Source organism: Drosophila erecta, unplaced genomic scaffold (assembly GCF_003286155.1).
Source record: "Drosophila erecta strain 14021-0224.00,06,07 unplaced genomic scaffold, DereRS2 tig00000000-arrow-pilon, whole genome shotgun sequence".
NCBI lineage: Eukaryota > Metazoa > Arthropoda > Insecta > Diptera > Drosophilidae > Drosophila > Drosophila erecta.
In genome coordinates, this window is record NW_020825194.1 from 16,163,597 (window position 1) to 16,178,719 (window position 15,123).

General features: G+C 43.9%; 1 protein-coding gene across 3 annotated transcripts; it reads left to right on the forward strand.

Moving 5' to 3' along the window:
* The first annotated feature begins 388 nt into the window (after positions 1 to 388).
* On the forward strand, positions 389 to 14,287 carry LOC6553535 (hemicentin-1). 3 transcript variants are annotated; one of them, XM_001980228.3, is made up of 17 exons: positions 389 to 897; positions 2,177 to 2,385; positions 5,846 to 6,345; positions 6,804 to 7,123; positions 7,490 to 7,693; positions 7,766 to 7,917; positions 8,186 to 8,330; positions 8,409 to 8,539; positions 8,911 to 9,070; positions 9,914 to 10,083; positions 10,149 to 10,272; positions 10,350 to 10,510; positions 11,076 to 11,217; positions 11,294 to 11,417; positions 11,480 to 11,847; positions 12,073 to 12,284; positions 12,573 to 14,287. In XM_001980228.3, exons 3-17 carry the CDS (start codon positions 5,987 to 5,989, stop codon positions 12,810 to 12,812), a joined length of 3,012 nt encoding a protein of 1,003 aa, XP_001980264.1. In that variant the 5' UTR covers positions 389 to 897; positions 2,177 to 2,385; positions 5,846 to 5,986; the 3' UTR covers positions 12,813 to 14,287. The 3 variants fall into 3 exon arrangements, with proteins under 3 accessions (XP_001980264.1, XP_015010118.1, XP_026837670.1); XM_015154632.2 differs by having other exon boundaries at positions 389 to 694; XM_026981869.1 differs by lacking the exon at positions 389 to 897 and adding an exon at positions 904 to 1,074 and having other exon boundaries at positions 12,573 to 13,974.
* The last annotated feature ends 836 nt before the right edge of the window (positions 14,288 to 15,123 follow it).

The following is a 15,123-nucleotide window of genomic DNA, read 5'->3' on the forward strand; positions in this document are numbered from 1 at the left end:
CGAATATTTGCCAAAACGATTATTCATCTGTTAAGCAGGGAGTATCTACTGCCGATATGGAACATGGTGTAATCGTGTCTAGCTCTAATTACTTTTACAGCGACAACTTTTATCGCCCATCGCAGCGAATATCTCCGGATTGAGGGGCAATCTTTACGCATAAATAAGCAGAAAGTGGGTGGTGGGTGGCTTTGTTGGCGGCCTGTAAGGAGAGGAAATTTGTCAATACAAGTTTTAGTAGTGGACTTTAAAGACGCATGGCTAGAAGCATACGATAAAGGCCGCTGTTAAGATCCGAATGTCGTATGCCAAGTTTCGTGTGGCTCGCTCTTTCGGGTACTTCTCTTCGGCTGGCTGTTCGAATTTCGAGTTTCGAACTCAAATCAAAGCAGACGTCGCGAGGAAAACGCATCGACGAGCGGAACGCCGACGACGGGTATCCAGTAGATACGCGAAGCTATAACGGTACACATGTTGCTGTCGGAAAACGCGAGCGGTCCAAGTGGAAATGTAGCCCAATCCGTTCGCACCAGGGTTTCCATTTAAAGCGCTCCCTCGCACAAATACACACACACACCGAAACACGGACACACTCGTACACTCACACGCTCGCAACGTAACGCACACCAACGCGCATTCGCACCCACACACAAGTGAAGTCGGCTCTACAAACGCACAAGTGCGGTGTATCTGTGTGAGTAGCCTTAGAAGAGGTGTTTGGCATTGTGCTCAGGATACAGGATTTGGTGGCCAAGTGCTTAATAAAACCATCATAAACCCCAAAACCGTCGAAAGTGATAAATGCAAATATACACCTAATGAATGAATACAGCCAATCGCAAAAGTGTGTGGCCTCAAGGAGCCAAGCCAAGTATAAGCCCAACCATTGGACAAGTGGTAATGCATCGTCGGATTAAATCTTACCGGTTTACAACAGTATTCGAATCTCTAATGGGCCTTGTATTTACCAAAATCTCTTCAATAAAAACGCAACCTCAATTGCTGACTTAAACATGTGCTAAAAGCTATTGAAAAATTCAACTTATGAAGTTACTCAGTGGCTTACTTACTTGAGTAAGTGGCTTGACCCTATAAAGTTTATGATAATATTTTATGTGCTGACTAATATATTCTACAAAATTAAGAAAAAGTTTCATTTATAGTATGGCTTTAACTTGTATTTCCGTTAAATATTGTAACGCCATAATGGAATTTATTTAATTATAATTCCATATAGTTCGAAGTCTTTACATAATTGCATTCCCCTAAGCCCCTAAAAACTGCTGCAAAAGTATTTAAATTATTTTGTTAAAAACCTCGACAATAACGGGCGGCTGAATTGTCTGTCTGAAACCTCAAGGATTAGCCATGGAAAAAGAAATATTTATAAAAGCGGAAAAAATCTTATGAAAATCCCGGCAGACTAAAATAGCAACAAACGTTGCCGCGGCTGACTTTGAAAATCGCTCCACTCCGGCTCCAAGCTCCCTTCTCCCTTCTCCCAGTTCCCAGTTCCCAGCTCCAGTTGCCACCACTTCAGCGGATCCACTCCACTCGAAGGAAGGGCTGGCTGCTCGGTTTGCGGTGCCGTGCCTCGAGTTCGTCGATAATTGGAATTTACGACTGTGGCATACAAAAAAACAGAGAGAAGGAATACGGACCACAAGGCTGCAAGGATATGGCCTCGGCACGGGCGTCGTTGTTTGGTGACTCGTTGCCATTCCCCCTGATCCCTGAACCACTCCCATCCCGACTCCTTCCCCAATCATTCCAAATGCCCCTTTAACCCGGCCCTTCGATAGTCGGGCGCCGTGTAAATATTTTTTTGTCGTCGCTCCCTGTGCGGTTCAGTTCAATTGGCCCTGTCAGTGGCAGGCGCGCTGATTTGTTATGGTAATAGTTGTCAAAACGAGAGCAGATTCGAGAGATCCTCCACGGCACTTGATTACACTTGGCCACAATGACAAACGTGCGGATAGTGCATAGATATATATATGTATGTATGTGTATATATGGTATATGAAGTGTGAGCTTAACGAAATCAAACTAAATTGCCAAAGGAGGTGCGAAACGTAAATCTTGGCCAATTAGGAGTGCAGTTGGTTTTTGTGCGAGTTTCAAGTTCGTTAAGAGGTTCGCGTTTCTTAACCATCTATCTCTCTCGGTTTCATCGCAGATTTATCCGTTCAGACGGCGTGTCTGTGGCTCATTAGAGGAAAAAACTAGCTGGCCAACAAAATAAAGCAAAATAACAAATCCCAACCAAACCAAAGGCAAAATCGAAATCGAAATCAAACAAAGCGAAGCAAACTGTAGCACGGCAATATAAAAACAACATGGAATATTGAATGAAATCGGCCGGCATATATGCACATACATTAGCAGGTGAGTTATCTGGCTGCTTATTTCCCTCAAAATTTATGCTCATGCATATCTGCATAATCGCAAATTAAGCTACATAATTAATAAGCCAGGAGCCACAGCCTCATCGCTGTCACTCGGCGTTGATGTAGCACTTTAGGGAGGCTAACTGCCGTTGCCTTGCCTTTGCTTCTGGCCATCTTCCTACTCTTCCTACTCGCATATCGGGTTATACTATATAGGCGGCTAAAGGCTGTAGCATATGTGTACGTGCCACTGCTTTCCGAAAAGTATCGATGTCTGTAATCTTAATTAGCAACACCACAGCAACCGGCAACAGAGACAACATCGAAAACATCGGCTACCCAGCAAACGGGGCTCACAAACATCTTTTAGCATTTCAAGCATGGCGTATCCGTACACGAATGGTGCCTTTTCCTCAGCTTTCCTGTGCACTGCAAGAAATGTAATGGTATATTTTGATGAATTTATAGTACTTAAAGATAACCAATTGCCAGGGTGTCTAGAACAACAGCAGAAATCCACTGGTACTATTGTACGCTTAGTCATAAAATGAAACCAGTTATATCGTATTAAAGTCAAAAGTCGAAAAACACATCTTTGAAGATTAGAAATGTTTATAAATTTGTTAAAAGAGAATTAAAAAATCACGTATTATCATATTGAAACAGTATTAGTTAAATGAAATTAGTTAGTTAAAGTAGGCTTGCAGTTTATTGAACTTTAATGCTGACAAAACTATAGATTTGAATTGACAAATTAATTACTCGTAAATATGTTTTACCTATTTTATTTAAATAGCATTTTGGTCGGCCTAGGACACAATATTTTTCCGAGTGTGGGCCTTTTTTCTGGCTATTTCTCACAAAAATCACATTACATCGAATGCTGAAACCGGTTTCGGTTGATTTCTTGTCATATTTCGTGTAGAAGCTAAAGGTGTTTTGTACAAATGGCCAGCAAACTAAACAAACCAAAGTCGCCGGCCAGCTCACGACCGGCTGCCCATCAAAGAGTTATTTATACCTATTAATGCCGACGATGAGTCCGAGGGGCCCAGAGCCCCACTCACCTCCAATTCCCCGCAGATAGGCGTACGACATCCCTAGTTATAGTTCGTTGGAGTATGCAAATATCTTTGATCTGCTTTCAGGCTGAAAAATTCGCACCTCCATGTGCGAACAAAGCGCCCATGGGGCCACCGATTTGAGTGCATAGGAAATCAAGTTTACGACTTCTGCGGATTCTTCGCTGGGCGAAAGGGTAATATATTTGGCGGGGGCTGGCGGCTTAATTGCTTCCATTAGAAATCGCTTAGCGACTTTAAGTGGCAGCCAGCGGACAGGAAATTGAAATTACAGGTGTACATCTAAATTCCTGTTTATGATTGGGGCTTAGATGAGTTATTGACTCTTTCAAATTTGAATGCGACACATTCGGTCAAACAATCGGAAAAGCACTTTGTTTGCCTTACAAGCGCTTTTTGTGAGCTGAAAATATTATTTCATTATTTGTAAAAGTAAAAACGAGATAAATAATTAATAAATCAACGCATCTATTGTTTATTCTCTGTGGCAATAAAAACAGATAAAAGCTAATGAATTTTAAATAGCGAAGAATTCAAGTTCGTCGAGATAACCGGTTCTCTTTGGTGTGGTCAGTTTGTCAGCATTCACAAAATTTTGTTTGAATTGACCAAAAGTGGCTAACAAAGGCAGAACTAAAAGGGCCAAAAAGGGGTCCAAAAATACCCTTGGAAATCCATCAAAATAAAGGTAGTTGGGTGATTTAAAAGATACATGTAAATAATAGGCACTTGATTGATTTGATTGTATTTCGATTTAATTTTTGAATATTTTATTGCTTGCTATAGTTCTTAATATATCTATGAACTTGATGAAATAGTCATTAGGCCTCGGTTCAGGGTATCTTTGTAACCTATCCCTATCATAACCGTCTTGAATCTCAAGTCTTTGGGCCAAGTGTTTGTCCATCACATTCATAGGCAAATTGCGGACGGCATATTTATGAGTAGCTCTTCTTTCCGACCAGGGGGAAAACGGAATATCGTAATAATTAATTAAGTTATAACATTAAATGGCCATAAAGGGGCATTAGGCCCATAACTTTGAGTGGACATATGAGCATGAGCTATGCCACTTGTCTGGAATCTCGGATATTTGTTGGAGAAATACCCATAACTCTTTACCCTTTGTTATCGTTGAGGGCGATCTTAGCCGTAGATGGGGGCAACTTGGCCATATGCCTGGCATTCCAGCCATCAGCATCATCATATTTTACGACTCCAACTGACTGGCCAATCAGGGCCAGACTTTCTTGGCCACTATCCGCACAGCTCACTTCACTTCTCTCGCCCTGTCAGTTTTGATTTTCGGTTTTTGGCAATGTCAGCCATGTGCCAAACAAATGACTTTACATTTTTAAAGATATTACGTTGACATACAGCGCCGCAAATTGAGTGAGTTGTCCGCAAGTGCGTCATGAATCCCAACCTGGCCATGAGCTAAGAGCACCATTCTTCGGATGAGGTATGAATAAGTATTTTTAGGGGTAGACATTTGCCGTGATTACCTCCATAAAGCTGTTAGTTACACTTAACTGACTTTCTAAAGAGACTCCATAATATTGCGAAAATAGGTGGGACGTGCTGATCCCAGAACGCATTGTTCTCTTAAACACATTTGATTTATTAGCGAGATGAATGGAATTGACATTGGTTATTAATTGTGCTCCGGCAGACAAAAGGCATTTTAACAAAAAAAATATTTAAATTTATGCCCCTGGAGCTGGCCAAATAAAGTTTACCAATCGTTTTGGTCGTTCTAATAGTCTTTTGCATATGGGCACCTCTTTGAATGCATCGTAAAGCATTTTCATTGCAAATTGAGTGCTCGAATTGGGGCTTATTAATGCTACGATTCATATCTTAATTGCTTTTCCTCACAGGAATATTCGAAATATTTCAGCATCATTGATGGTAAATGGGGTTGAAGGTAAAAGACCTTATGCTATCTGTTCCACAAATATTATGCGTTCCAATTATTCACAAAGGCCACATGATGATGATGATAGCACTTTTAAATTTTAAAGATCCCGAGAATTGGTTCATGAAATATTTTCAGTATTGTCATCGCACTATGCATTTCAATTTACTTGCTTTGTAACTTTATTAGATTCGGTACTGACAGGTAGGAATGTTTAAAATAATTATCGAATTACAATATGAGGTCAATAGAAAGGAACTTCGAGCGTAGATCTTAGTTATAATTATTTATCAAACAAATATGATTTATATTATTGAATTTATAAGGCAAAGTGGGGTAATGCTTGTGCTTAAGCCATACATTTAATCGTATAAGTTGATATTATTAGAAAATAAATATGCATGTGATTTTCATATATCTGTAAAGTAACTTATGACTTGAATTATTGCATTGTGCAGCTAAAGGACAACGAATCCCCTTGCTCGCCCACAACTTCCGCATCATGGATGAAAGTGCGATAATCTATCAAATGCTATGATAAAGGTCAAGGGAAGAGTCTTAGCAAGGGATTAGTTTGAGTAAACGAGAAAGCGAAAATCATGCATCACGAGGAGACATACCAAGTAGTTTGCCGACTGATTGAAGGGGAGGAGCTGGAGGATCGGAAGCCGTGCTGCCGGAAAAAGCCTACTGCGCCCCATCCATTCCCCAGTCCGAATGCCTGGAGGCAGTTGCTCCTTCCCCTGCTCATGCTGTCTGGGATCAGCCAGGTGTGCAGCACATACGTTGAGCAGGATGAACTCATGCAGAATCTGGACCGACCAGTTCCACTCACCACTGTGCAGGGTGTCCTTGGACGACAGGCGATGCTGCCCTGCGATATTTCGCCGCAGGAGCGGGACGACGCCGTCTATATGGTCCTGTGGTTCCGCGAGGGCGATGGCGAACCCATCTACAAGTAAGTTCAAGGTTCATTTAAAACTATGACGTTAAAGCAAGAGCTTCCCAAAATTAATTAATTGAAACAGAAAAAAATGTTATTTGAACAGCTAGTTCAAATGTATGATAAATAAAAGAAGTTCATGCTACTACAGCCATAAAAAGCACAAAGAGCTCTCCCTGGGGCATAATTAGATAAAATGTGTTGTTTTGATTTATCCCTACAATGCACTTTTCAAAGTAGAAGGAGCATGGGGCTATTAACCATAGAATGTACATATAGAGATGTGTATTTCCCTACAATTCCAAAGCGCGGAAAGCACCGCCTGTTTGGTGGAAATCGGAAGCACTGACTTTTTGTCCAGTGGTTTTATTAATTACACCCAATAATATGGTTAATGAGTAACCTTTGTTTTTTGATTAATTAAATAATGTTCCGATTTAACATAATTTTCGTTGAAACCTCTCCAATTAAAGTTTCGATGTGCGGGGCCGGCAGTTTGGTCAGGCGCGTTTGTGGTCCTCGCCCACGGCCTTCGGCACCCGCGCCCACTTCAGCAGCACAACCCATCCCGCCCAGCTGAAGATCGACAACATCCGGATCGAGGACGAAGGCGTCTATCGGTGTCGCGTCGACTTCCGCAACTCGCCCACCCGGAATCTCAAGATCAACCTCACCGTCATCGTCCCGCCGGACAGACCCGTAATCTATGGCCAAAACAGGCACGAGAAGGCCGGAAACGTGGAGTCCTTCAGCGAGGGCAACGACATTGTCCTGTCCTGCGAAGTTTCAGGAGGTAAGCGATTTGGGTTGCAATTCCAAAGCATGAGCTCTATGCACGGACAGTAAAAACTTGTAAACAATGCTGTTAGGTTGTCAACTGTCTCTTGTGCTGGTTTTAAGCCAAGTGACATTAAAATAAACTTGAAAGAGGTTGTTTGAGCAGAAACTACTGAATGACAACTTCAGCATGTTTTGGTTAGCCTTATAAAAATGAGGGATTTTATAAATGGTCTGTAATTTTAAAAATTGCAAAAATGACAGCGTGCTTAAGGACAGATTGTTCTGGTCTCAAGATTTCGGTTTCATATTTTTCAACCTTTTTAAAGGTTAATAATTAATTTATCTGCATCCATTATTTATCGAACCCAACAACTTTCAGGTCGGCCGCGACCCAATGTCACCTGGTACTTGGACAACACGGCAATTGACGAGTCCTTCGAGCAGCGTCCTGATGGCAAGACCATTAACCACCTGTCGTACCCAAATGTGGGCAGGCAGCACCTCAATTCCCGGCTAATGTGCGTGGCCAGCAACACGAACTTGACGCCACCCAACAACCGGGTGGTCATCCTGGACGTGAATCGTGAGTGAATGCCTCAAGGATATGCTAATTAAGTCGCTATTAAGTCGCTAATGGTTCTCTCCTGTACCGCAGTGAAACCCATTGCCGTGCACATACTCACCAAGGATCGATTCGTGTCCGCGGATCGCACCTACGACGTGGAGTGCAAGAGCTCCGGATCGAAGCCGCCGGCACTCATCACCTGGTGGAAAGGCAGCAAGCAGCTGAAGAAGCTCACCAAGAATGTAAGCCCAGACTCGTAAATGACTGGTGAATGCGCCCAGTCCCAAGCTCATTAATTAAACACAAATTAATATTGTTTGTTGTGTGCGTCGCTTATAATTGCCACAAATTTCCTTTCCATTTTCGCCGGTTTTCGCCGTGGCCTTGGCTCGATTTTCTTTACTTTTTTCACTTTCCGTTCCGTTCCGTTGCGTTCTGTTCGGTTACTTTCGGTCCGCTTCCGTTTCATTATTCATTTCCTAATGGACTCTGTTTGCGTTTCTTTTTTAGTTTAATGAACCCGATAATCAATCTCTAAGTATACTGACGTTTACGCCCGGACGCGAGGACGATGGCAAATATTTAACATGTCGGGCAGAAAATCAATTCATCGACGGCAGCGCCATCGAGGACAAATGGCGACTCATTGTCCATTGTAAGCAGAAGATGCGGAAAACGCTGAGAGCGGGCGGAGTCTAATTGCAAAAAAATCGTTTCTCCCATGTGTCCACAGACCAGCCGACCACCACGCTCAAGATTGGCTCCTCGCTGAATCCCGACGACATCAAGGAGGGCGATGATGCGTACTTCGAGTGCATTGTGCTGGCGAACCCGAAGCCCTACAAGATGTCCTGGTTCCATAACGTAAGCATGTCCCTGAATAATGGGTGTCACATACGTCAATCACTGCAAGAAAATGCAATCAGAACAGTAGAGCCAAAGCTTAGAATCTAAATCAAATTTCACATAATAGAACATTCGTTGTTCATGATACTGTGTTTCACAATATAATTACCTAATTTAAAGTGTTAATCATTATATACCACATAAAGTTATGTATTATAAAATGTCTGAAAGCTCAAACGTCAGCTTCCATAAATTAACACTTTAGCAGAGCCATGCTAAAAGAATGAATCTTATATCGCTCATACGCCGCGTGGGCTAGATGTCTTATTACTGTGTATGATAACGCCGAATGGCTTACGTGTTTTTCGCCTCTTTTTCTTCCTGTGCAGGGCAAGGAGCTGCAGCACAACATATCCGCTGGTGTCATCCTGTCGGATCAGTCGCTGGTCCTGCAGAGCGTCTCACGTGCCTCGGCCGGCGACTACACCTGCCTGGCTGTCAACTCGGAGGGCAAGGGCCCTAGTAATCCGGTCACATTGCGCATACGCTGTAAGTAAATCGCAGCCAAATCCCAGCCGACCCCACCCGAAACGGCACCCCCACCGCCCTTGGCCACCATCGAAGTTAGCCAAGTTTGGCTTTGAACTAACGTCTCTGTAATTTCCAATTTAATCCTTGAGTTTGAATGGCTCTTAATGTATTTAGAGTACGGGGCTCAGTGTTATATTCTGGCCGAAAGCCAAGAACAAAGGCAGAGTAGGTGTGTCGGCCCCAGTCCCAGTCCCTTGCACATAACCATTCTCCTCCTGAATCCCATCCCCGCAGCCCCTACGACTCACGTTAATGACCAAGATTATGGCGCAATGAATGCATAGCCTTGGCACTTGGCCGGCCTCCTCCTTGGAATTCTCTGAATCTGACTCTGGCACCGAGTGATATTCCAAATGACCAGGGGATGGGTGGGATTCTGCCCTTGGCTTAGGCATCGCCATGCCCAAAATGCGCCAGCCAAACTAGAAATTCGGTATTAATTCAGGCCGTTTAAGGTCTATTACTGGGAAAAATCAGCTTAGTTATTACGACGGCCCACATAGAGAATAGGATCTTTTTGGCTCATTAGTGGGCTTACAGTATTCGTTTGATTTAGTATCTATTGTTCTTATAATTAGATCGGATTATATACGGCTACGGAAACTTTAGATATTAATTATAGCGAACGATTAAATGCTATTACAAATAAGTTTAAATATCATTTTCAAATATAAATTGTTTTGATATTGACACCAATTGCTTTAAGTGCATTGTTAAGCTGCATTGTCATTTCGTTCGATCCCTTCGATGGGACGTTAAATATTTCAATAAGCGCTCTAATTTCCCACTTGACTCCGATAGATGCTCCGATTTGTGCCACGGACCACGAGGAGCTGTTGGGCGCGCTCAAGCACGAGACCCTGCCCCTAAAGTGTGAGGTGGACTCCTCGCCGCCGGCGGACTCCTTCCAGTGGACCTTCAATTCGTCCGGGGAGCAGACGGAGCTGCCAGCTCGCCTGCACTCCAGCGAGGTAGGATTGTCTGAAGGACAGCCACTCTGAAAGTGCTAACTACCTGTGTATCTATATCCTTTAAGACCGGCATGTCGCGATTAAACTACACACCCAGCACGGACCTCGATTACGGCACGATTTCATGCTGGGCCAAGAACTCCATTGGCACGCAGAAGAGTCCCTGCGTGTTTCAAATTGTGGCAGCCGGTAAGCACCCAACATCATCATCATCATCATCAGCAGCATTATCCCAGTTAATCGGGTGGACGTAACTCTATCCGCAGGTCGGCCGTTTCCCCTGCAGAACTGCTCGGTGACCAATCAGTCGGTGGACTCACTGCAAGTCGACTGCCTGGAGGGATTCGACGGAGGTCTTCCGCAGGGATTCATGCTGGAGCTGGTCGAACTGAACACGTTGCGTCTGGCCAGGAACATCACGGTTTCGGTAAGCTTCAGAATTGGGTTAATAAGCACGGGAATCTTAATTACCCAGCGAACCCATTAAGCAACTTTATTGGTGACTCCTCTAATCAATGGGGTTTAAAGTAATTAATTGCCTCGCAGTGTTCAGAACAACAGGAGATAAGCGGATGGAAATATTGTATACTTTGGGGCTCTGTGCTTATATTTTTAAGTTCCCAAAAAAAGCATAATTTGTAACTCCGTAAATAAATTATTTAATTGGATTTTGGAAGATTATCAGCTTAATCCCCAAAAATACAATTATTTGTAAGTCCGTAAATTAATTATTTAGTTGGATTAGACTTGCAACAATTTGAATATTTTCATAGCGGTCAGCAGTTCATAGTGGTCAGCAGGAATCCTTCAGAGCACTTGTTAAAAAAGTTAGAATTCATAGAAGGTAATTCGGATTGTGTGTTTTGTAAATTAAACATTAAAATGCCAGTACACAGGAAAGCAAGTTCTGCGTGGTTGAGTCTTTAAATTTCTTCTGAAAGTAATTATAATTTTTGCTCTGTTTGTTTTTCTTCTGCCCAAAAATTTTTTAGCACACACCGGTGACCTTTGTGATAGACAACCTAGACCAGGCGGCCACCTATCGCATGGTGATATTCGCCGTAAATGCCAAAGGTCGTTCGGAGCCCACCATCATTGACGACATCAACTTCAAGGGCGTGGCCAAGTTCACAGGTGAGTTGCGGTTGGGGCCCAAGAACCCACGTAATTGGGAATTTTGTGGTAATAATTTAATTGCGGCATTTCGCAGGTGCCTCGACCGGCCTCTCGATGCCCCTCTCACCATTTCTGGCTGGCCTGACCCTTTTCTGCGGCCTGCTGTTCGCCATCTTCTGCATCATGCTGGCGGCCATCTACCGGAGGTTCTCCAATCGGTACGGACGCCTAATGGCTAATGGCTGCGGGTTTTGCTCTAATGGCCCCATTTAAATTGCAGGCGCAGCGACAGCAATCTGAAGGTGGCCAAGCACACGCAGCTCACGATTCCGGCGGACTGCCAGCTGGACCCGTTGCATCCGGGCGTACAGACGGACGGGTCCGGCAACCACCAGCCGCACCACAGCCTCCTGCCCCTCAACTGTGATGGTCGCAACGCAGTCGACTGCGGCGCCCTCGGGGATGTGGGCGTGGGTGTAGGAGGTGTGGGCGTGGGCCTTGATGGCGGGATGAAGGGCAGCTCGTCCATTGGCCTGGTGGCCATGCCCGGCGACACACTCCGCTCAAATGCAAGGAACCGGCACAGTCCCATGGCCGACCAGGCCGATATAGACGACACCGATCCCGATGTTATACCAAATCAGTATGGTGAGTACCTATCCGGCTGGAACTTCTCGCGAAAGGTAACCTTATAGTTAAATAGCCAAGTATTCTACTTGTATTGTTTGCTTTGTTAGTTATTTTAAAGTGGTTTAATTATTGTCGCCAAGCCATGAATATCTGTATCTAAATGAAATCTATAAGAGTGCCAGCACCTTCGTTGCAACTAATCCCCAGGTACTTATTCAGTATCCTTAATTAACGCATTTGCAGAAAAACGTCCGCTGAAGAGCCTGGTGTCCCCGCCAGGATTTGCAAGTCCTTCGAATCGCCTGATGCAGCGCGATTACCTCCGGGAAACAGAGCTCACGAAGGGCGGCAGTGACGTGGGCATGGGGGCGGCTGAGGGGCTGTCCAGCATCGGGCTGATGAGCAGCTCCGGGAACGAGGTGCTCCACTACACCTTCCGGCCAAGCAAGCAAATCGTGAGTATTCAAATCTAGAAAAAAAGCTGGAAAAAGTTCATAAAGTTATCGAAATTATCGCAAGCACCATAGATAAGTTCTTTATATCTATGGAATTTGAAATAATTTACAGAGTTTACAGAGTCTGAGTTTAATTACATCGATAACTTTAGGTTCGATATTTTGCCAGCTTAGGCTTGACGCTTTTGGTGCTGGTTATATCATACATTATCTCATGGTGTTCCTTTCGGGGCTTTCCCCTCATGCGCTTCATGCGTTTCTTCCCTCCAAAAATCGCACTCCATATAGAGCTATGCTACACTGAACAAAAAGGGCATCACCACCTGCAGTCCGCCGTTGGGTTCGCTGAACTACAGCGTGAGCACCTCGACGCCCACGTCCTCGTACCACCTGACGCCCCAGCCCATGGAGGTCAGTCTGCTGAGTCCGAACAATCCGTCGGTGACGTCGTCGCTGAGCGAGTACCGATTTCGCACCGGTCCAGAGATCGTCACCACCTCGAATCGCATACAGGAAAGTTGTATATAAAGCTCCCACACACCCATACTTACTTCTGAGTGTACAAACATCCAAATGATATAGAGTGGCAAATGTATTACTACATGAGTATCGTACCGCATCGTACCGTATCGAATAATATCCTAGCAGCTAGACGTATTTATTCGCATGGTTTGAGGAAAGACTTCTCCTAGCTCGTAAGCATCTTGTGTACTTAATGCAATGCCAAAAGTGTAACTGCAATACACTCGTTTTGTAAATAATCGTTGTCATCTGTTGTTGTAATTAAGCCAAGCCATTTAAGGAATATATATTCTCGTGGCGACAGAGAGGAGTGAACGAAACTACTTCTAAAGAACATATCGTTTAACGTTTCACCCACACGCCGTATCCAATATCCCATATCCCCAATCCAATATCCCATATCCAATATCCGATCTCCAAGAAAGCAGATCGTATACCCTTTCGATCGATCCTATTCCGAAAAACAAACGCTGTCAACTTAACATATCGCCGACATCCTAACGCTCGCTAAGCTAACCCGAGATCATTGTTGTGCGTAAAAAATGCAAGAAACATAAGCAAACTGAGCAGGCCGATTGCAACTAATTTACGCCATATTTAGTATACCAATAAACGAATATATATCCATTTAATCTGAACAGGACCTGCACTCTTCCAGAGTTCCCGGCAGAGTACTGCGGGAGTCGCATTTGTGAGAATATCATGTCCATATCCTCTATGAAAGTATTACCTATTGATTTTCGTTTCGATTAACTCGAGTCTTTAAGTGTAGCTACCACATACGTGTATTTAACTAGAGCTAAGTAGTCCTAATTAGCGGTCTAAGCGATATGTACATACATGATTATACAGAGGGCCGGAACTCTCCGGCACTCCGGTATTCCGGTATTCCGGTATTCCGGAACTCCGCTACCCCGGTCCGCCGATACGCCGGTACTATGGCACTTCTCCACTCCGGTTCGCCGAGATTCTCCCTGTAATTTGAAATTGTCTAACCGCTCCGAACCGGCAACTGTATATAGTTCATAATTTATTGTGAGGACGAAATGTGCCGTTCGGTCCGATGTACGTTGTGTTGCCCCGTCTAGGATTAAATTAAGCATTTATAGAACAATTGCAATGCCGCAACATATGTACAAAATCTTCGGAGCGATCCGAAGGATGTGTGTCCCTTCCAGAGCCTCGCACTTTGGCACTCGAAACTCTCAGTCCTGAATTCTAAACTCAGGGTGAGGTTACAGCGGCGTTTCTTCCCTGGAGCGGACACCTTACAGCTTGAGGATAGTACACGTATATGTATCTGAATAAGAAGTGTATGTATCTTAGAGAATTGCTGCCACTTAATCCCGAAATGTATGCGGCGGCAGGCGATACTCGTGCGCTACGAACAGCAAACGCAAAGATTAGTATAATTTGTCAAGCCTAGTTTTTGTAACTATTAGGAGAAATATTAAATACAATTAAATTATAACTAAATGGAATCGAAGCACTGAGCACTTTGTATTCTTTTGCTGGGCAACTCGCCGCTTTAATAAGCACTTGGGCAGCAGGAGGTATTGCGGACACGAACCTAACTCCTGCGGCACTAGTACTTAGGAAAGCGAACTTGGTAAGTACATCTAGCACTGTACATCTAGGCTTAACATACAATATTCACCCTCGATCTCGAGATATCTTCGGGTTCCGTGGCATCATGTTCTGCAATGATAAATCAATTAGTGCGAAAGTACTTTCTCTGGATCACTGTCACAATTGACAGCTCGAAGATGCCTTCATCCGCTCGATAAGGTTATTGTGCTCTGAACTATGCACTTCATCGTTTAGTATTTGAGTTATTAATATCTGTACGAGATACTTAACCTTCTGTGGCAGCTGTCTCATCAAAATGTTTTCCTCCCCCGAAAAATATAAATATTTCTCTACAATTTCTGTTGAATTTCCCGACCCTCCTCAGTCCTCTCAGTCCGTCCGCATGTAGATGTGTATCATTGCAAGTCGTGTACGGCTAGTAACCTCTTGCACATAATACATAAGTTTATTAAATTTAAATTGGCTTAATTGACCCTCATTCGTTTTCCGTTGCCCGATGCCCGCTGCCCGCTGCCCGATGCCCGACGCCCGTATTCGCCGGCAGCGTTCAAAATTGCTCCGTGACAGACGACAACGATGTGGCTATACGCTATACAAGTATGACTGTATGACTGTATGGCCGTGTGGCTGAGTGTTTGTGTTTTTATTTCGCTGCTGCCTTCATTGCTGGAGCATTCAAAGTCAATTGAATTTAAACGAATAAAACGAATGAAACTACATACAATGC